Here is a 22,102-nt window from a genome sequence, read left to right as displayed (position 1 = left end):
GCCACTCAAGATGGAAAATGCTAGCTAGTGCCCCTCCCTATCTGAAGGTTTCTCAATCGCCCCAAGATGATTGAGACATGATCTGGACAAGTGGTGAATGAGTAATGAGGTGTAGACAGCAGGAAGCCTGAACTAAACTCACTCTCGGAGTTGCATGGGATGGAGTACAAAGGTCACTGAATTGCAGCAGGACTGGAGCTGTAAGCAGAAGGCTGACAGAATTCCTGTGTAGCCGCAGACTGCTTTTTTTTACTAGCACTACAATCCTAGTATCAGCAAAATCTTGAAGACGTGATACTTCGGATAACACCCTGTGAAAGTAGGTGACTGATCATGGTCAACAAAGACTGGGTGTAAGGGTAATTTCCAATCTCCACCAAATAGTCTGTTGAACTGGACAAATCCACATCATATGGCAGCTAGAGCACTTTACCCGGTTTAGTTTGTACATTGTGGCATTCAACTAGGCCTGTCAGCAAAGCCATACCCATGCAGGCATTCTTGTATGTGCCAATTCCATTCCCAAGCATCTCCCTCAATGGCCACACGAGGAAGACTTTGGCAAGAGTCTCCAACACCACCGGTTGGAAGACTTTATACATGACATTTATAACGCACCTATACACAAGTGTTTCAAGGTGCGACACGGCAAGGGAGGGGGAGCAGAGGGAAGACCAGAATTAGGCCAGGTGTCATTCAGATTGCGCAAGTGCAGGGGGAAGGGGAAGGCAGTACATAAGTGCGAGGGTTGCCAGGGAGGCAGTGCAGATGTGCAGCTGGAGGGGACCTAGGCACAAGATTAGAGGGTGGCCAGGTAACCAGTGCAGTTTCAGCCCGGAATTCAGCAGGGGAGAGAAAGCAGAAGCAAAGAGGATGGTTTTGAGGTGCTTCCGGAACTGGAGATGGTTTTCCTCAAGTTTCAGGGAGGCAGGCTCCAGCTGAAGAAAGATCTACCAGCAACTCGTTGCTTGGAGAAGTGACTGACCCTGAGGGAGTTGGAGGTGGATTAGCGAAGAGCTCGAGAAGGAAGATATTTAGGAAGCGAGAGTTGAAGGTATTCAGGCCCCAGGCCCCCTTGTGGATAATGCAGAGGGTTTTGAATGTAATTCTCAGCCACTGGGAGCCAGTGCAGAGATTTCAGGCCTGGAGAGATACAATCCCTGGGCTTGAGGCCAAGGACAAGTCTCGCAGTCCTGTTCTGGATGAGCTGCGGGGAGTATAAGCAGGCAGAATTAGAAAGAGGCTGTTGCAATAGTCCAGCCTAGAGAGAGGAAAGGAAGGATACCTCCAAGGAGGTGCAGCTGGTAGCGTGACTAGAGACCTCAGATGTGAGGTTTTTAGCCTCGCAGATGGGAGCACAAAGAGGGCCAAGAGAAGCAGGCCAGAGAATGACAGGAAAGGAGGGAGCTGGGGTGCCCATGAGGAGAATCTCAGTCTTACTAGCATTAGAAGAGATCATTGGCAGCACACCACTCCTGGATGGCAGACAGACAGATGAGAAGAGGTGGCTGAAGGTAGACTCAAAATGAGCTGAGTGTCATCCGCATAACACTAAAAGTTGGGGCAGCGAGCTGCAATGGGGTGGGCAAGAAGTGCCAGGTATTGGTTGAACAGCCAGGGAGAGAGGTTAGACCCCTGGGGGACACCAAAGGTAGAGATATAGGAGAGGAAGGATCCAAGTTGTACCTGGGAGGGACGATCAGAGAGGAAATAAGTCAACCACGTCAGGGCCTGGCCGGTGATACCCAGGTTATCGCAGAGATGGTTGAGCAGGATGGCATGGTTGATCGTGTCAAAGGCAGAAGAGAGAAAGTAAGATGAGGACACAGGGGGTGTTAGAATCAAGGTTGGAGAGCAGGTCTTCACAGAGGTTAAGGAGAGTAATTTCCATGCTTTTGGCTGCTCTGAAGCCAGACTGATGGTCATGGAGACAACCAACAGATTCAGTGTGAGTATTAAGCTGGGAGATGGCCAGCTTTTCAGGAGTTTGCCCAGAAAAGGTGTGAAGGCGCTTGGGCGATAGTTAGCTGGGCAGGAAGGGTCAGCAGACGGTTTAAGGAGAGGGCACTCAAGGGAGTGCTTCAAAGTTCCAAATCTTACAGTCAACATGGACACCACAGTGGCCACATTGAAGCTTTTTATCAGGAATGGGCCTCTAGGGCAGTCAAGGCAAAGCCGTTTAAGGGAATATGGTCCACGATTTAGACATTCAATTAGCCTTACGGATCATGCTGGACGTGTACCTGAATGAGGATAGCTTGCCGTTTCTCAATTGACCATTTGACAAGAAGCTCCAGGTTTCTCCCAGTAACAGTGTCTTGAAAGAGTATCATAGATACAATCCCTTTCATCAATGAACTCTAATTTGAGAATGTGTAGAAACAGAAGACCACCTCCTAGTGAAAAACCACCAGCCTGTTGTCCTGATGCACAGCAGAGTGCAAAGTATGTGTACCCACTTGTGATCTAGTCAGACCGCGAATATTGAAATGTTGCCACAAAATTGACAATCGGCGGAGAAAGGTTCAATGCCAAATACTTTGCAAGAAGAACAAAGGGAGGGGAACAAGGGAAAGGGGAAACAATAGAACCGGGTGTCATCCGCATCAAGACCAAACCTTCCAGAGGAAAGGAGCAAATCCTTGCACGTGACTTGGAGGTAAATGAGGCTGGGCATGCACCCAGCATTAGTACAAATAATTAAAATACTGGAAATACAAATATGTTCTGGTACAGTCCGTGTATGATTGAGTGTTCCATAACATGGAGGCAAGGTTATGAATACATCTTATACACCCAATCCACCACCAAAACAGATATCTAGGACAAATCATTAAAGCTGTGCAAAATGTGGTCATTTAGGAAGTAGGATATGGGGAACCTTCTGGACTATTGCAACGTCTTCCAACCTCCTCTTCTGCCCTGCACCGTGTTCAACTCATCCAGAACAGAACCGCAAGACTTATCCTTGGCATCAAGACCAGAGACTATCTCCCCAGCGCTGAAATCCCTTCACTGGCTCCCAGTGGCTGCAACAATCAAGTTTAAGGCCCTCTGCATTGTTCATAAGGTTTTTCTGGGGCCTGGGACCCATCTACCTGCAACGCTGCCTACCTAAATACGGTCCCTCACAAGCCCTCTGCTCATGTACCTCCAACCTTCTGCAAGTGAGCCGGTTCCCACAGCATTGATTTGGAGGGAAATCCTTCTCCACAGTTGCCTCCCTCTGTAATAGCCTCCCTGCCACGCTCAATCATTGAGCCTGATGTTAAGGTCTGGAAACTCCTCACAACCTTCCTCTCGTTTCTCCCTCTACCCTGCTAACCTAGTTCTCTGCTCTTTCCGCTCTCCCTCTTTCCTTACAACTTGCAGATTGGCCATCTGGGGTACCTCAAGAGTATGACAGGTCCCTGCCCCTCTCCCCTCCCCCTCTCCCCCTCCAGTCCTTTTGCACTTGGCTGAGAGCTCTACATCCCACCCACACTCACTGCACCCGAGTAATAACCCATTAACCCATTAAAGTGGCTCTCTGCCTCATTCTCCGACCAGGTGCACTTGGGCATCCTCCTCCCTGTGACCATCTTGTACTTCAGGATCAGTACTCACTTCCCTGCCTGCACCCCTTAATTGCTCTGGTAAAACAGCAGTCGCCGTTAGGCCCATTTGCTGTCTCAAAAGAAATGTACTCAACGCACTTGCACATTATCAGCTCAGAATTTTAAGCGACTCACCCCGGCCAACCCCTTATCGCTTTAAAACACATGCCCGTGTATAGGCGCTTTATAAATAAACTATTCCATTTAGTTGTGAATGCCAATTGGTTTGGATGGCAAACTACCTGTCCACCATGAAGCATCATTTGTGCAGCAACATTTAAATAAAATCAAACATTTGAAAATTATTAAAATTGTGGAATCAGGGGGTGCTGTTGAGCAGCCCAAAGATGGCTGCCTAGCACTACAGCTCTGCGATGAACCGACGAAACTCAAGTGACGGCTTTTCAGGTCACCTTGCTCTGAAAATTAACCCAGACAGTGTCGACCGTCCTGGGCAACTGCAGACCGAATTCTAGGCAATGCTGTGCCCTTGCGGAGCTTCAAGCCATGAACAACAAGATACAGCCTATGGTGGCCACTGACCCGCGTTTCACTGGGCGCCCCTCCTCACACGGCCACCACGTCATCTCTGAAGGGGATCCAGAGGACGCTAGGAGAGGAGACCTGTGCCCTAACAGACATCACCCCGAAGGGACGAGCTTGCTGCTCACTGGCAGCCGACCCGACTGCATAACCATACATCCATTCCCGAGACCGGGATCCACCAGCAAACCCGGAGGCCCGGAGTGCCCTCGCCTGAATGCCAGAAGCAAACATCTGCGCCTAAGGTCTGGCCAGCGGTGAGATAATCCCATCATTCGGAGCTGTTCGAGAGGCCTCTCAGCAGTCAAGGTGCGCGGCGCCTGTGATACCCGCTCCCACACCACAACACATGGTTGAGTTGCCCTCCCCCTAACACACGGTAGCCGTGGGGGCGAGACAACCAACCTGCTGACAACGTGGCTAGGGGAGACTGAAGGCCCTGTCCTCACCACTAGTAAGTACTTCTCAGCTTCTGGTCCCACTGACCTGACCCCTGGTAAACCACCGGATGGGCCGAGCTGCGGGGTGCTGGGCCCAGCTAGCTCAGTATATGCTAAGCTGCGCCCTTGGGCCCTTATACCTTGCGCCCTCTGACTACTAGCCACACACCGCTATTCATCTGCTGGAGCTGTGGAGAGGCTACACCTAAGAGCTGCTTTATGCTCTCAACGCAGGCCCTGAGCCCTGGGCTGCTCACCCTGCCTTGCACGGTCTGAATTCTCACCTGGGGAGACACTCCTGGTAGATTTGCAGACGGGAGCCCAGAGCTTCTCATCTCACCTTTGGAACCTGCCGCTCCTAGATCGATATATAAATAATCGGGCCCACACTACAAGCATACAAGTTGAGACAAGAGGGGCAATATATCACCCAATTGAGGATCTGAACTGATATTACACCAGCCTGTGCCTTTGCAGGCCTCCAGCGAACTGGGGTGTGGGGGATTTAGATAGCCACACCGAGCGGGAAGCACGGCCTGGTGCCCTGCGCAACATCCCTTGACAGTGTTCCTGCATAAACTACCACTGGCCTGTACTGCCCAGTCCCGAGAGATCCTCTACATATCCCCTTCCTGCTCTGGGTGGAGCATACTGGGTCTGGCCCTGCTGCAATACTGTTGTATTGGTTGGTGACTATACAAACTGCAGAGTACACTACCACTGAGCCCACATTTAACATAAGCGACCTGACTGCTGAAATTGCCCATTGGAAGGCATTACCTACCTGCACTGTCTAATAGGTCTCGGGGAGCAAACAAGGTTGGAGCCATGGACAAATTTGCTAAATCAACACCCAGGCCCGAGCAGGGGCACTCCGCTCCCAGCCAAGAAGACATGGACACCCCAATGGACGTCCCTGCTCCAGACCTCACCAGCATGATGGAATCAATGGCCATAAATGTTGCATTCTTCCATGAAAAACTGGAAGATATAAACACTAACATGGCCTCACTCAAATCCAAGCTGGATCAACAGGGCACAAGAAACACTGAAGTGGAATCCAGGATCAGTGCCAATGAGGACGGAATGAATGGGCTGCAGGACACAGTATCCTCCTTAGTTCGTGATATGAGAGCAGTCAAAGCCAAGTGCGAGGATCTGGAATCTAGATCACGTAGAAATATATGCATCATTGAGGTCCTGGAGAATGCTCTCAAGGGCCGCCTGGAACTGGAAACTGAAGATTTGCTCAGAGCTGCTGGACGACCATGACCTGTCCCCCTTTGCTGTTGAAAGAGCCCACCGTGCATTAGCCCCGCGCCCAAAACCTGGGGACTTCCCAAGGCCAATTATTGCAAAAATTCTGAGTTACAGGGACAGACCACATACTTCGGCTTGCACAGGAAAAAGGGGAACTTAGATTGGATGTGCAGATCATCAGGATCTCTCCGGACTTCTCCATGGGAGTGCAACAGGAACGGTGTCAAGAAGCTGCTTAAGGAATGAAATATAGCCTATGCCATGCTGTTTCCGGCACGTATGAAATTCACATTTAAGAACAAGGTGTACTTTTTCATGGTCCCGGGTGAGGCGGTGAAATTTATGGAAGCACACCTCCCACTACATGAACCCGCTGACGAATGAAGAATGACAGATGTGTGGATTCTCTGCGTTACCCACAGCTGCAAGTTCAATTGTTATCCCATAAGCAGTTTGTACCCTTGGCAGTAATGCCCCACCTGATCGGTTGCTTAATGCAAGCTCCGATTGACTATGCCCTTGCTGCAGCACTTCATGCCCGACTCCTGCAATATAGTCACTCACTAATGCACATTGGATAGTGGTTTGCTGATTCTATCCTTAATGGCCCGACTCAGTCCGACGAGCCAGTCACTTGCCATCCAGGCTGTGGGGAGATGACTGGTCACCACACCACAAGGAAAAGTAGTGTTGCCCACAATGTCGCCTTCCAAGTTGATTATGCTGCAGCAGCATTCCCCTCTACTGCCGCACAGATTGCGGGTATGCTCCTACTGCACACAAGCCCCCATTGGGCTTGTGAAATGGAAGGGCCGAGCTGGAGTTGGCTAAAATGATTAAACAGGATTGGACCACTAAATACATACGGTTCCAGACACAGGGAACTACTATATTTCAGCTCTATGGGTTACGTGTATCCCGGGCAATTGGGACTTGCTCAGTAAGCTGGACACTGAACTTTAGGATGTATGGGTTGCTATGGCAATACCCCGCCGATAGCTCCCAAAACTGCAAGTATCTTTTGAGAGAACATGCCTCGGATTGCTTATACATTGTATCCTAAATCTGAAGTACTATTTCGTGGTACCGGGAGCTCAGACTAACATCTCAATCTCAGGGCTCACCATCCTATCGCTAAGGTCTAACTGTGTGACAAGGGAAAGCAAAGTTGCCACAATGTAAGTAGTGATACCAATGCACCTCCTTGGGAATCAGCATCACAGCAGCGGCGCACCCCACTGCGGCTGCAATGGATCTTCTGGAAGTTGTTCAAGTCACGTGCCCCTGTTGAGCCCGGAAAACTGACAGGCCAAGTTGGGGTTGGCTCGCCAGCATATACGGGGGAGGGGAGCAAAATGCTCTGCTCGTTGGGGAATGTTATGCAAAAAATTGGCAGAGGGGATGTGGCACTGCGCACAGAAAGACTACGAGACATGGGATGTGCCTTGAGATAATGACATGGCTGTACGAATAATGTCTTGGAACATCCGGGGGATAGGGAATTACACCAAGGCCCATAGAATCAGCATATGCCCAAAGGCATGGTGTAAAGATTCTGCTACTGCAGGAGACCCACGCCCAAAGCCACCTTGCATCATGCCTAGCACCATCCTGGGGACCGAGTAGGTTTTACACCACATTCCACACAGTCCGGGGGGGGGGTCCTAACGTTAGTACATAAGTCAGTTAAATTCAGGCTGAAGAAGTTACATTGATTCTGAAGGACGATGTCATCTTGCACTGTGTGATCATGGGCATAGAATACCTACTGGTGAACACATATGGCCCAAATGTGGGCACCCCTGACTTTGATACTGTGGTCTCAATGCTGGAGATTCATTGGCATCCCAATACTATGGGGGGGTGCATGAATTTGATATTGAACAGCGATCTGGACAGGACGGCGTCTAGGTCTCTACCCTGTGCTGCTAGGAGACTACATTTGCACATTACATTGCTTGATCTACAGGATGTGTTCAAAACTCTTCACCATCTGGACCACGAGTACACTTACTATTCCTCAGTGCATGACAGCTTGTAGAGGATAGACCTTTTTCTAATAACAGGGGGGGATGGTTGGCCGCGTTGTAGATGCCCAAACACTCACTCGCACATTGTCCGACCATGCTCCAGTGACGATAAAAGTCAAGTTGGGCCCTGCCCCTCCAGGCCGCTCCACATGGCGCTTTAAGTCCAAATCGCTGCTAGACAGTCTTTAAGGCGGAGAGCCTCTGGCATAAAAACATTCTCTGAATGCAACACAGAGCAGGACACCACCATCGGAGTCTGCTGGGAGGCCTTTAAGGTATACTTAAGGGGCATGAGACGAGACCTACACCATTCTGAAGCTAAACTCAAAGATCTGGAACGGGAGTGCGCGACTGCAGGTGGCCCCTTAAAATTGGCGCATTAGGAGCAAACTGGAGGCATTTGAATCACATGCACTAAGAGGTACGCTACCTCTCACCCCTGTGCAGCGATGACATACGGGGAAGGAGACAGACCTGGGAACACACTGGCAAGGTTGGAGAGTGATTGGGTACGAATTGACTCCATTAGCGATGCATATGGCACTCAGCTATGGCCAGACCAAAAGATTAGAAAGATGCTCCAATTTCTACACAACTGTATACACCACCTCACGAGCACAGCATACGCAACAGCCAAGAACTCCTGGACCAAATCCCCATGACAAATATATCTCATTCTGCAAGGGAACAACTTGAAATGCCGATCACACTTGATGAAATAGTTACTGCTATAACAACTTCCGAAGGGCAAGGCCCCAGGATCGGACGGGCTCACTTCAGAATTCTATCAGGAGCATGTCGCACGGCTGGCACCATGGTTGCTGGAGGTCTGGTCTGAATCTGAGTCCATTCTCCCTCCATCGTTACGCAAGGCGATTAGTTCTACTCAAGCCTGGCAAACCCAGCAACAAGTGTGGGTCCTATAGGCCACTGTCACTTACGAATATTGACACCATGATATTTGCCAAGACCATAGCAAACAGGTTCCTCCCAATTATGCCCCATCTTGTACATGAGGACCAGAGCGGATTTGTTCCCAGTCGATCGACAGCCCTTAACATTAGACAACTTTTCAATGTTATGTCCAGGATAGATCAAGGTGCTTATACAGTTGCAGTCACACTAGATGCCCAAAAGGCATTTGACATGGTGTCATTGCAATACATGTGGCAGGTCCTAGATTGGAGTGTGTCCTTCCATGATACAATATATTGAATTATGGTATACGTGCCCCATGGCTAGAGTACTAGTCAACTCCATGCTGTTGCCACCTATCGAACTACTTAGAGGCACCTGACAGGCATGCCGATTCTCCCCCATCCATTTGCTCTGGTCATCAAGCTGATGGCGGACTAGTTCAGGGCGAGGCATTCCCAGAAGGGTCACATTTAATGCGGAACCCAGAAATAATATTGTATACAGATGGCGTGCTAATGTCAGGGACCCGGCAACTCACCTAAACACTATTCTCTGAGATGTAACAAATGTCGGCACCTTTTCAGGCTTTACTAAATGTCGGCACCTTTTCAGGCTTTACTATCAACTATTCCAAATCTGAGATATTCCCGCTTACTACCTCGACTCAGCAACCACCTTGCAAATACCCTCTCTGCTGGTCCCCTGGCAGCATCAAAGCATCAAGTACCTAGGAGTTTCGGTAGCACTATCCCGGTCGACCCTACTGGCAGATAAAATTACACTGCGACTGCAAAACACTTCGAATCAAACTGTTGAGATGGCAATCTCTACCCCTGACGCTGGCTGGGAAACTATACCAGACATTTGGTCGTAAAAAATTGGTCGACCAGACAAATGGTAGAACCAATTTGGTCGAAAAATTTCTTTTTTTTTATTTTCACCCCTTTTTTTTGGGGGGGCCCCCCCAAGCCCCTTTTTTTCTAAAAACCCATTTTTGCAAAAAACGAAAACCCGAAAAATATATAATTAAAAAAAAATTCGACCATTTGGTTTGACCAAATTGCGTCGACCAAATGTCATTCGACCAGTTTTAGGTCGACCAAATGTCTGGACACCTGATCAAGATATTGGTCCCTAAACTCCTGTACATCTTCACTTATGTCCCGTAATGGCATGGGAAGGAATACTTCAGCAATCTGCACAAAGATTGCGCACAATTCCTATGGCGCGCAGGTGCAGTCTGAAAAAAGTGGGAAAACATGACCCTACCTTATGAAAGGTGAGGCTTCACCGCTCTCGATCTAACCCTATATTGGTATACTGCTCAAGCCCAACATGTTAAACACTGGTACAAACATCCGACTGCACTTCCCCATGTCAAACTCGAGAAACTGGCGACGCCCGGGGTACATACCATGTCCCTAGCCCTTTATAATAAGTATTAAACGGATGCATATACGTAATTGGCGTGTCACCATCTTATTGACATGTCGACAGATCCACGTCCCTACTGCAGATGGGTCCCCATTTGGGAGTTTCTGGGGCTGGAACCCACACATGATGAACCTCTATCTCACCGATGGCAAGAATTGGGATACCACGCTCTATCTGATCTATTCCCAGAGGGTAAATTCGCCCCACAAACGTGGTTCCCTGGACACTCTGATCTGCATTAGAGGTGCTGTAATACTTCAGGCTGCGCGCTGCCGTCCGTGCCATGTGGTGTCCTACATGGACGAAGCCCTGAAACACACGAGTTACAATAAATAGCTAACTCGTGGGATAGTCTCCTCCATATACAAAATGCTGCTGACAATCTCCGTACCAACCCGCCCAAGCTTGCAATGAATGGGCTGGTGAGCTTGGGCTCGAGATCTCAGATGGATTGTGGAAAACTATGTGCATGCATACAAACAGGGTTTCCCTCAATTTTAAATTTAGATATTTGCAATATAAACTATTGAACAGGGTATATTACAGCCCGCATAAACAGGTTTGCCAGAGCTCAGACATACCTGCCCCAGATGTCATCTCGAACAAGCAGATCACATACATATGTTCTGGTCATGCCCTGTGCTGAATACATATTGGTATGAGATCTTGGGGCTCTTTCCGAGAATGTGGAAGTTGAAGTGTTTGGGGTGTGGGGTACGGAAGAAGTTAAGTATTTAAGTTTCTAAATGTAAGCAATATTGTGGCCAAGAAATGTATTAAGTTTTGGAAACTGTCATCCACACCTACATTAAAGATGTGGTTAAATGCACTCACCTGGACGCAAACCTGTGAGGGAGTAGTATATTGCAACGCTGCCGGCACACTCACGGCCTAAATATGTAGGTCTGCATTCTGTAGCTACCTCCACAAACGAGCCGAAGAGGCACCCGACAACCCCACTTCTCTGGGCACGAATACCAGAACGGACCCATAACTTAGTAATTGCACTCTATACCTGATGTACCCCATGTAATGTACTCTATGCCACGGCACTCTGAAACGCGATACTGTCTTGCCGCTCTGTGAATGCTTACTGTGTGTAACTGTTGCTAACCTCTGCCAACTAAAAATAAAAAAAAAAAAATTGTAGCATCAAGCACTCGGGATAAAACTTAACTTAATCAGCTCGGGGGACTGGAACGCAATTTGAACAGTGCCAGTTTGGCAACTGATTTGGGTCTGCGCTGTGTGCGCATTAGTAAGGGGTGCCAATAACTGTACGTTACTATTAGAAAACGTGAAGATCATTCTATCCAGGTTGGGGATTGGCATGGCAAACGTGTTCAAATACCCGACAGATGGATATACAAAAGGATGTGCTCATCCTGCAGATCATGGCGCTCCACATTGCTCGCAATTGTCTTCCACATATGCACTTTTGCAGAAACCGATTAATTCTTAAATTGAGAACAATGTATCGTCACGAGCTTGCTTAAATGGCAGTACAATATATTTCTAATGTTTGACATTGGTTCATTATCTTGGCATTAAGCACCTATTGGAATAAATGTGAATTGGTAATACCACCACAACACACTGATCTAAATGCTAGGGTTTCGAAATATGTAGTGATAGACATGAAGTAGTCTTCCCATGGACTCAATCCTACAATTACCACATCAATGGCCAACTTGCTAAATGGTACCAACTAGCCATAGATTGAGTATTTGCAGGATACAAGTAACCACCACTCCATTATATTGCAGGCTAAACAGAAGCTTTCTGACGTCTACGTTCCACAAATGTAACTCAATTTCACTACTGTTGATTAGCCATACACTGAGAAATGAATGTTCTACTGTGAAGGAATTACGGAGGTCCAAATTTAAGTAAAGCAATGCATGCTCAAGAGGATAGGTGGCACAAGGAGCAAGTGGTGCATTGCTAACTAAGCGTTACTCATTACTTATTGAAATTAATTAGATGTCATACTAGCTACAAAATTGCAGGAGTAACTGGGGAAATTGTCAAATATATTGGAAGCTCAAATATATTGGAGGCTTCGTGTTAAATGAACTACGTATGACGAAATATGGATGGCAGTCACCACATGTAGAGGGGGCTGGAGTAAATCGAAGATGGGCAATTCATGTCCCCATGACCATTACAGAGGAGATTAAAATAATGACTGTTAACATTGACCAGGCAGATCAGGAGCAGCATCAGGAACAGCAAATGGAGGACAGCGCATATATGGCAAAATTAACTGATTTCCTGAAGAATATTTTGTTAACCAAGTCATGGCAATATATCAGATTCTTATGGTGGAGCCATTTCCTTGACCAACTACCTGCCAAGTCTACCAATTGAAGACGGCTGGGGAGGAGTCCTCTCCATGCAATGAATTTCCAAATCACTCAATGATGCGCAGAATCCAAGAAGGCTTTGCAGAATTTCAGCGTCAGTTGGAGCAATCTTTTCCTTCCTCCATGAATGTTGAAGCAAAGCCAAAGGGACTGGAAAGAAACAAGCTTGCCAGGCAGAGCCAAGCAAACTTCAGCCAGTCAAACACAAACACCGTTTTCGAAAAGCATTTCAAAGTTTTATTTACAACTGTCAGTGACAAAAAAGTTTTGAAAAAAAAATGCTAGCTTCTCCCTGAGCCTCAAATAAGAATTACAGAAATATAGTATATATAATGTATAGTACAACAGATTTTTACTCGAGTGCTTTTTGTTCGAATACATTTAACAAGAAATACACAAAAGACATCAAAAAGGATGCAGACAGGTATACACAAGTCCTTAAAGAGCCGCCAGTGGAGCCTTCAGGATTCGGACGCTAACAAAATGGGAGAGGACTGGAAAGAGGTTTCCATTTGCGTGATACGTGTCCATCTTCATCCAGCAAGAACATCTGTAGACAAACTAGCCACAATGGAACAAGCCAATCTGGTACACAGGTCAAGATAAGGTCTCAGACGATGGTTGGACAAAGGGTTCCATGATGCCACAAAACCTATACAGATCACGAAACACGATGGGGAATTTGGGGCAACAGTCACAGGAAATAATCTGCTTACACTAGTCACAAGCAACAATATTCACAAAAACTGCTTTTTTAAACCCTCTTTGAGCTGGAACCTGCACCACATAAGTGGAATTATTGCTAATATGTGACAAAAAAAAACGACCATTGAATATGCAAGCAAAAGGCCGCCCCCCAACCAAAACAGCATTTAACATTCATGAGGTATTCCCATTACAAATACATTGCTCAAATGAAGAGGAAACAAACGGAAAGGGGGGACGCACAGACCCACATCCTCTTGTGAAATGTGCACATTTCCCTTTTTACCGTGGCCAAAGGTACTTCAAGGTGAGAAGCAACTGAAAAATACTACGAACTTTCCACTCAAAACCACTGTGCTGAGGCTAGGGGCCAGTCCGGAGAAGACATCAAAACAAGAGGGTGTTAACCAAAAAAAATAATTGTTCGATAACTCTGGAGAGCTTCAAATTGGGACACTTGATTCACAGTAGCATAGACATGATTTATACCAAGATCAGGAACAGGGTACTTCTCCAAACAGCTGTGTACCAAGTACCAGCATGCCCAATACATATGCATTCTGCGCAGATTATTTTTTGGCAAATTTACTACTCTTCTCCACTTTAATTATTGCACAATTCTATTACCAGGGACAACTCGCTCTGCCCGACAGGTTGTATGGACCACCCCTTCAGAAATACGAGAGTGACTTTAAACAAAAAGAAAGTGGGAGCATAATATTTCACCACACCTTTAGGATATTGCAAGAACAAGAATGCCATCAAGCCATTTCCCTCCAATACCTGTGCCATGATTAAACGCATGATCGGGTTCAAGGACAAGCCTCCTAGACAAATCTTTAGGTTAGTCCACACCATACCACCAGGGCTGCATCAAAGCTTCATTGCCAGCTCCAACTGTGCCAAGTTGGCTGAGAAGCACTTTGCCATGACCCCTACACCAGTTGCCCTGGGTACCACATCCCACGTGTGGCATGGCAGCTTGCTGCATTCTCTGGAGTCTTAGTTCCTCGTGCATCAACTTCTCTGGTGTCCATTGCCACTAGTAGCAACCACCTAAAACTGCAAACATTTTCCAGATGCTTCTTTGCAGAGCACACCATGTCGATGGTTTTAGGTTCGCACTAGGGTGAAAAAAAATAAAAACCTCCATTGCAAACTGAAATTGCCATTTTAAACTGATCCAGGCCATACAAGTCTTCTCCCTCAAGATGAGAAAGCCCAGCCAAGTGAGTTTGTGGCATACTTCACTGCTCCTCTCCTTGCTGCTGCAAGTCTTCGTGGTTCTGCACCTTTTCCTCCTCGACCGCAAACTCCTCTGGGGGCCACCTCAGCTCCCCACTCTCCACATCTCCGTCAGTAGGTTCCACCACAATGGAGGGCAGGCGGTCCTTCAGCTTGCAGTAGCGATCGAAATCTGTAGGATCTGGGAAGATCTGAAATAGAAAATTGAAGAGTTTAGATTTGCCACAAATCGGTTTCACTGGATTGGTCATACACAGGGCACAACGAACTACATTCAAATCAAGCATTATAGGAATAAAAACAGTCTTGTGCAAAGGCTTGCAAAAGCGACCGAGATGCATAGTTTGGGGAAGGCCCAAGAATGTGCAAAATAAATTAATGGTCTAGAATAGATTACAGCAAAGCCTGGAATTGTGGCATACCGAGAACAACCCTTTAATGACTAGGAAAGCTCCAGTTGCAGCAGGGCAAGCAGCTCTGCACATAGGTCATGGACTTGACTAATATGAGCAGGTGAAGTACCAGTAAGTGAAATGGAACAATACACTTGCTATGAAATTTAAGCTTTGGCCACATACCAGTGTGAGGTACAAAGCAGAGAATCAAGTCATGTAGCAACAGGTCAGGTTAACCAAAAAGGAAATAGACCAACTAGATCAGTAAGATGCATAGAGGGTCAAGAGCAAAGAACAGTAGTGTGAAGCAGAACATGGCTAGCATTTTCAAGTGGGTCATGCCTCCAATATATGTAGCTAGCCTACTATAGAAAGGCAAGGGATTGCATTTTCTATGCCCTCCCCTGGTCTCACATCCAAGGGGAAATCGAAGGCTCCACACCCTGCCTTCTCCAGACTATGTGCAACGAGCTGGTCACCACAGACCATGAGTCAGTTCCAGGGTGGCACCATCTATGTGGTCAATTGCCAATTCTCAGCATGGACAGGGCAATGACTGAAACTTCTGTCTCTCCTGCATGGTCAGGATGATATGCCAGGTCGGTTCTGGGAGACAGGAGGCAGAAAGGGGCGAGGGGTGACATTAGCACATCCATGTGCATTAGACCTAGGGGGTCAGAGGGACATCTTGGCAACTCAAAGCTAGGTTTGTCCATCAGATGGACCCTTGAACCAATGGTAGCCTATGGTCAATACCAGCACACTATTTCCAAGCTACTTGTAGGACTAATGCTCGGTGTAAATGGCCCAAGATAAATGGCAGATTTAACATGCCATGCATAGTCACTCGCCCCTGCAGCTACACACATAAATTGCTGAGTGTAAATTATCACTGGACAAGGCCTAGAGTGCACATTGTGAAGCTTGAAAAAGCGTACATGATATTTAGTATCCCAGTTTGTGCTCCAGTATAATCAGGAGTCTCCACGAATATGCAAATATGTAGGGTGCAATATAAACAGAGGTCATTCCACTGTGCACCAATCACTAGATACCAACGTAATTAGTAGCACAGGTGTTCCTCATCAGCATAGACTTGAAACAAAATCCTTTACCATGTTGCACTCATGGCACCACGGAACCAAACAATGCCACATAATTAGCCACTAGGTACTAGAAGACTGATTCTTCAGGCATATTAGTATTAAATGTGAGCAGGCCAAATGTATATCAGGTGTACAGGCAGCATAGGAATATGCGCGTATGATCCCTCCTGATGCCCCCACCCCAAGCAGCCAACTCCACTCTAGCAGTGCGCCTCGGCCCCTCAACAGTCCATGCTGAAGGGCCACCCGCATCCCTTTGTTTTGCTTAACGAGCCTCCCTTGAGAAATTAGCCTTGTACTCAAAACCAGAAAGAACACCATGTCGATTATGCTTTGGAATGCCTGGTCACAATTCTGCACGGCAGGTTTGCTCAATCCTGTAAAGATGCTTTCAATCTTTGAGACCCATAAACCTCTGCATACTGGGCCCATGAGAGCCTACTAAACGCAGCCTTTGCTTTATCCACCTTATAAACAGGCAAGGCTGTTAGGCAGTCCTCTGTACAATTGGTTATTTTACACTATTCTTGTGGTCACAAAGTAGATAAAATGGCGCCGATCAAATGGCCGGACTGTAGTTCAGATGAGAAAATACAGGGGTAGAAGATTTAGTGAGAAGATCAAGTCACTGGTCTTGCTTCAGAGCATTTGAAGTTGGTTCAGAGGCTATGCCCAATAGAGGGCACCGAATTGGCTCATGTGTCCAACCAAAATAAGATGTTGGACAAGGCGTGAAAGGGCTTGGTTTAGACAGGCAAAGGAGACGACTTGTATGAAACTGCCCTGTATATGGGGCAGGTCGTGTGGGAAGACCAACACGGACCCATCACATTCTAGCCTCTTCTGTTTGGGTGATGAACCAATTTTTGGGTGATGAACCAATTTAAAATATGCAATACAGTGAACCAGGCAGCGTGCACAGGTGCCGAGTAGACCCAAAAGGTGAAGGATTAACACTACTGAAGGGTTCGTTCAGTAACCATTATTGTGCAGCATTCCTTATGTGTACAACAGATCTCCAAATGGTCCCCTAATTTACAGAGACGCATGCTTCGTTGGTGGGAATTTTACTATTCAAACTTTGGCCAAGAGACTCATCTCTTGTCAGTGTCCAAGGACTAGGCAAATGTGGTGAGTAGCTTCTGTGCCAGCTATGAACACCGCCTGCTTCTAGTATACAGGTAAAGGCTTCGTTGCACTCCACTCAGTCCATTAGCCATTATTGTGCACACATGGCCTTCAGCCAATACAGAGCTATCGGGTTACCATCTTTGTGACTGGCTTATCCCCTGTCTCAACTGTTAATCTGAGCTGTTTCTCAGTGATTTTATGCTGAGGTTTCAGGACAGTATAGTCTTTAAAACAAATATATGAAGGTCTGCAAAATGACCAGGTGACTTCTTTCCACCACCTCCAGAGCACCCATTTCATACTGGGTGTGCAATGTCCTAGTCCAGTGGAATGTACTCCCTCAGCTCCTTGTGATCTTTGGAAGTTCAGCATTCCTCAGATTCAACTATTTCTGCGTCCATCGACGTGGAGTGTAGCCAGTAGGATTGGGTATATTCCATCTGCAGTGGAGCACACCGTTGGTCAAGCTCCATCCAACTTCACTCTTGTCGGTGTTACTTTGCACAGGATGTAAACCGAAGGATCCTAAGCGCACCAAGGTCATTCACTCATTGACACTGAAATGTAGGCAAGTACCCAAGTCCGGGGGCTACACCCTGGATAATGGAGCAACAGAGCTTCCCCAAAGATACTGCCCCCTACAATCCTGCCACATCATGCTGCACAGGGGTGCAAAGCGCTGGCCCATACTAGGACTTCCTGCAGCGATGGGCATGGCCTCCAAACGACTATTCATGCTCCTTCCAACCCCCGTTCACAGCAGAACGGCTCTATGGTGCTCTGTACGAGGAATGTGCACGCTGAACCAGCTACAACAGTCCTGCACTGGGCGTCAAACCTATGCTGGGTAAAGAGGCAGTAGTGTAATAACTACCAAACATCATGCCCACAGCACCAAAGACGGGCATAACTGCTGTACGGTCGTCTAGACAATGAAAGGTTGCACTCAATTGAGATTGATTGCATCAAGGTCAGCGAAAGAAACATGCTGGACAAATCACAAAGAGGTTTTGCTCACTGTACAAAACAAATGGAATTACTACATTGTACTGGATCAGTGCAGGAAATGGGCCGAACAAGACGGAGTGCTGCTATAGCGAACCATTTGCCGGAGCACTGCTCCAGAGGGTCCCAGACAACTCTTGCAGATCCTGTGCCTCATCTAGCAGACCGCTTTAAGACGGAGTTCGTGCCGAGGCTTCTGAGAGCAGTCTATTGCAGCGCGGGCTGCTCCTGCTGCACAACCCATTTTTGAATGAATGTTCACAACTTGCAGTACTGGAGCCTGCATACAGACTGCCGAAGCCTCAGTTTTGCAGCTGTTCAAACTGGTATACATGTTCTGCATTTTACAGACATCCTTTATTAGGGTGAAAGTGACCAACAGAAGTCCATTATTGCCTTAAGGTTTTCTTAATGAATCACCAAGACATGTAACATTGTGGACATTTTGTTCCAATCATGCGCTTTGCTTTTAGACAAATCTCCAAGATTGGGCACTATAGTGTTGCACAACCTGGCTGGGGGCCACGCCCCTTGGCACCACCCCCACCTTCCCAATCCCCCACACCTCCTTAGAAGTTATGGTTCCCCCAATAAAACCACATTGCCATCACAGTGAAGGCCCTGTGAAACCAGCCCCTCTGTGACAAGTCCACACAGACCAAGAATCCTAACCCCACGACTACAGAGAAGATGGAGTCATGAGGCTCAAGCCTCGTTATCCAAATTCACTGCTGAATCAGAAGAGGAGTGTAGCTAGTCAGGAAAATAAAAGCTGTGGGTTCAGGCAAACGGACTGAGTGGTCTCTTCTGGTGAACACGGACTAAACATGTGTGACTAAGAGGTCTGGAAGTAAGCTTCTCTGCATGCTTTTAGGTAGTTGAATTCTGCAACACCAGGGATGTCATTTGGGGGTCGCAACTGAAACCCGAGGTCACCCTTGCTACCCAAATGGAAGCTCTTGGGCTGTGGCCCGCACAATGTGGCTTTATTTCTTGAGTGCCTGACTTTCTTGTTCAGGCCTAAAGGTTCCACAAGTGTAATACTTAGCAGTGACCCACCCTAAATAGGAACAATAAATTCTATACAATAATGGCAAGACTCAAAGGTTTATTTGAGGCTCACAAGGGGTTGAGTCACTGATTTAGTCTGACTAAACACCTCAAATTCACAGTGCAGGCAACTACAGGCATGTCCGTTATGATCACCACAAGACGGTCCATTGCCGTATCCTCAGTCACTTGACAAAATCCGTGTGAAGTGTAGAAATGTGGGACCATAGCTCAAGTGGGCTTTGATTTCATTGTGCCACAATTAATGCCTTGTTATCTTTCCCATCTCCCAGTCATGCTGTTCAGGATGTTTGTTTGCATGAGGTAACAAGTGTCCCGAGTACGGGATGCCGTGTGAGTGCTTTGCTCTCCGTGCTACTGCAAATTCTTTACTACACAGTTATGAACCCTCCCACTGGTATGCATTTTTTAAACCTCTGAAGCCTGAAAAGTAGATCCATGCATGTTTGACATGTGGCCAACTTTGCACCAGATCTACAGATGGTGTGACATTTTAAAATGGTATCCACTACAGAGTGTAATTTGCTCGGAGTTGGAGCACATTCAGACATTAACTTTAGCTAGCTCAGTGGGTTGAGCACTTGCTGCTGCGATGTGTGTGTGATCTGCAGGTTTGAATCCCAGCAAGGGCAACTCAGCCTTTCATCTTTCAATAAATGAGTACCAACACAGGTTGGGTGATATTGTATGTATATTTGTTCTATAAGCGCAAGTGCTATAAAATAGCACACCATTTGGCCTTGGACGTCTAATTGCATTCACAGTAATTTGGCAGTATGGGCCTATACACACTGATATTAACGATACAGATGGGGATTTATTCTTGTATGAAACATCACATTGATATTGTAACCATATTTATTGTAGTGTACTTCGGAACTATGCCACTTGTCAAGGGGTGAATGGTTGGGTTCCATCACTTCCCGTGATGTCACTTTGGATTGGGGTCAAATGGCATCAGAGGCCAGGGATCGTGTAATGGGACTTCCGCTACCCCCGGCATTTAAATGGAAGGACGTCCATGAGCAACATGTAGACAGAGCATCTTTCCTGTGAAAGAATTAAACGGTCACACTTGCACCTTACAACTGCCCTCATGCCTTCAAACAAATTATGGAAGTGGATGGATCATGTAGCAATTTAGGTTTCCATGTTGTCTTTGCAGAATGAGTAGAATGCTGAGTGAATGACATGGAATCTTGCTGGTGTAAATGTTATGGTTGAGAGTTCTGAGTGAGTTGGAGAGATGTAGCCAACCTGGGAGGATGCCGGTGCAGGTTTGCCTGGAGCTCTGACGAACTCGACATATGAAACATAAAAGATGTACTGGAACTTCATTAAAGGAACTAAACATCAAGCAATGTCAATCACTGGGAACCCAGAGCTTTACATTGGCAACAAGGATGCTGGCTGTGCTGGGGGGGACAGCACTGAGGATGGCACATGCACGCCCCCCCCAAACCCAAGAAGACCCTCCCAGGTAGGTCGAGCGTTTATTGGCTTTAGGCGCAGTAGGGCCCAGTGCTGGGGCCACTGGCGCAGGATGTGGTGATCTGCACCAAGCAAGAGCCATATGGGTTGGCCTGTCTAACCGGAAGTTGGACAGGTTAAACTCATAGGGCCAAGAGACTGACAGAGCAACAGTGGCAGGGCTGAGGACCCATTGACTGTCTTGAAGGGGTTTGGGAACCAAAGCTGCGACATGGAGAGCTGGAAGCCCATGGCAGTAGCAAGTGAAGAGGCTTGGAGTGAGCTACGTCTGGAAAACTGGAAGCCATGTTGCCGTTGATCCAGTGGTCATGTTGTGCAGCTGAGGTGCTTGGAGTCCAAGACAGCAGCATTGGGAGAGGCTTTGCGCCTGAGCTGCACCTATGAGTGACTAGGGTACCACTGCTCTGGCAGAGGGGCTAGGTGCCCACAATGAGAACTGTTTCTATGAGAGTCAAAAGTGACTGGTGGAGTTTAGAGCCCATTGCAAATCAGAGCCGTGTCCCTTAAGGTACCTTTTCCTATGGATGGAGATGGCAGGAGAAGGAACATGGCTACAGAATTACTTTTGGTTATATGGGTGCATTAGATAGCATGCAGCAGAGTTTAAGTTAACATGAATGGTCATGTGAGGCCTGTGATCGGTGATATTTTGATACTAATTGCAAGATGAGCATTTATGAGAGAATGCACACTGGATGGGAGAGTGGCGTTGTGGCCTTTGTTGAGACATATTTTGATGCGAGTAACGTTAGTTTTTTGAAGCAGTTGTGTTTAACGCATGTTCTTTCTACAGATGGACTTTTCAATGCAATAGGCAATGGACCGAGTACATGGCACGGAAAGTGTGATAATGGAAGATGCTTACTCATTTTTTCCTTTGCAGGTGGGACTATAAGTTTGATGAGAGCTAAGAAGCTTAGAGCTTTTAGATTTGTTAGAGTTTTGCAGACATGTTAATTTTAAGCAGTGTTAGCTTGTTGCAGTGTGGTGAACTGCATGTGGGAGTCGTGTGCTAGAGTTTTAGCATTTGTGATTTTTGTAGTGTGCTTGGTGGCCTAGTGCATGGTGTGTTCTAAGAGGTTCTTCGCAGCAGTGGTGTTGGTTTGTTTTAAGGAACACAGGTGACAGATAAGGGGTGGTAATATTGAACTGTTTGGATGTCGTGTCACTCAGACATTTGAACGTCCAACCTGGTTCTTTGAGGTGCACATCATAGTGGTGTGTATTTATTTGGCTGTGAAGTTATGGGTGGCTGAGTGTAACAAGAGTACTGTTCTGGTGAAAGTGATGCATTTATTTATACGTTGTGCGTGACGATGCTCCCTCATAGTTGTGTTTGGTCTTTAGGTGGATCTTAAGAACATAT

General features: G+C 47.0%; 1 protein-coding gene across 1 annotated transcript in view; it reads right to left on the bottom strand.

Annotated features, from left to right (window-relative positions):
* Positions 1-12,801: 12,801 nt before the first annotated feature.
* LBH (LBH regulator of WNT signaling pathway) overlaps positions 12,802-22,102 on the bottom strand; it is a 31,814-nt gene continuing 22,513 nt past the window's right edge. The window contains exon 3 of the mRNA XM_069608658.1: positions 12,802-14,728. Within this exon, the coding sequence (XP_069464759.1) occupies positions 14,540-14,728 (189 nt within the window). The 3' untranslated portion in view covers positions 12,802-14,539. The remainder of the gene's footprint in view (positions 14,729-22,102) is intronic.

This window comes from Ambystoma mexicanum, chromosome 4q (genome assembly GCF_040938575.1).
Source record: "Ambystoma mexicanum isolate Mex_15411 chromosome 4q, UKY_AmexF1_1, whole genome shotgun sequence".
NCBI classification, from domain to species: domain Eukaryota; kingdom Metazoa; phylum Chordata; class Amphibia; order Caudata; family Ambystomatidae; genus Ambystoma; species Ambystoma mexicanum.
The sequence above is the reverse complement of the archived record's forward strand: the minus strand, read 5'-3'. Positions and strand labels throughout refer to the sequence as shown.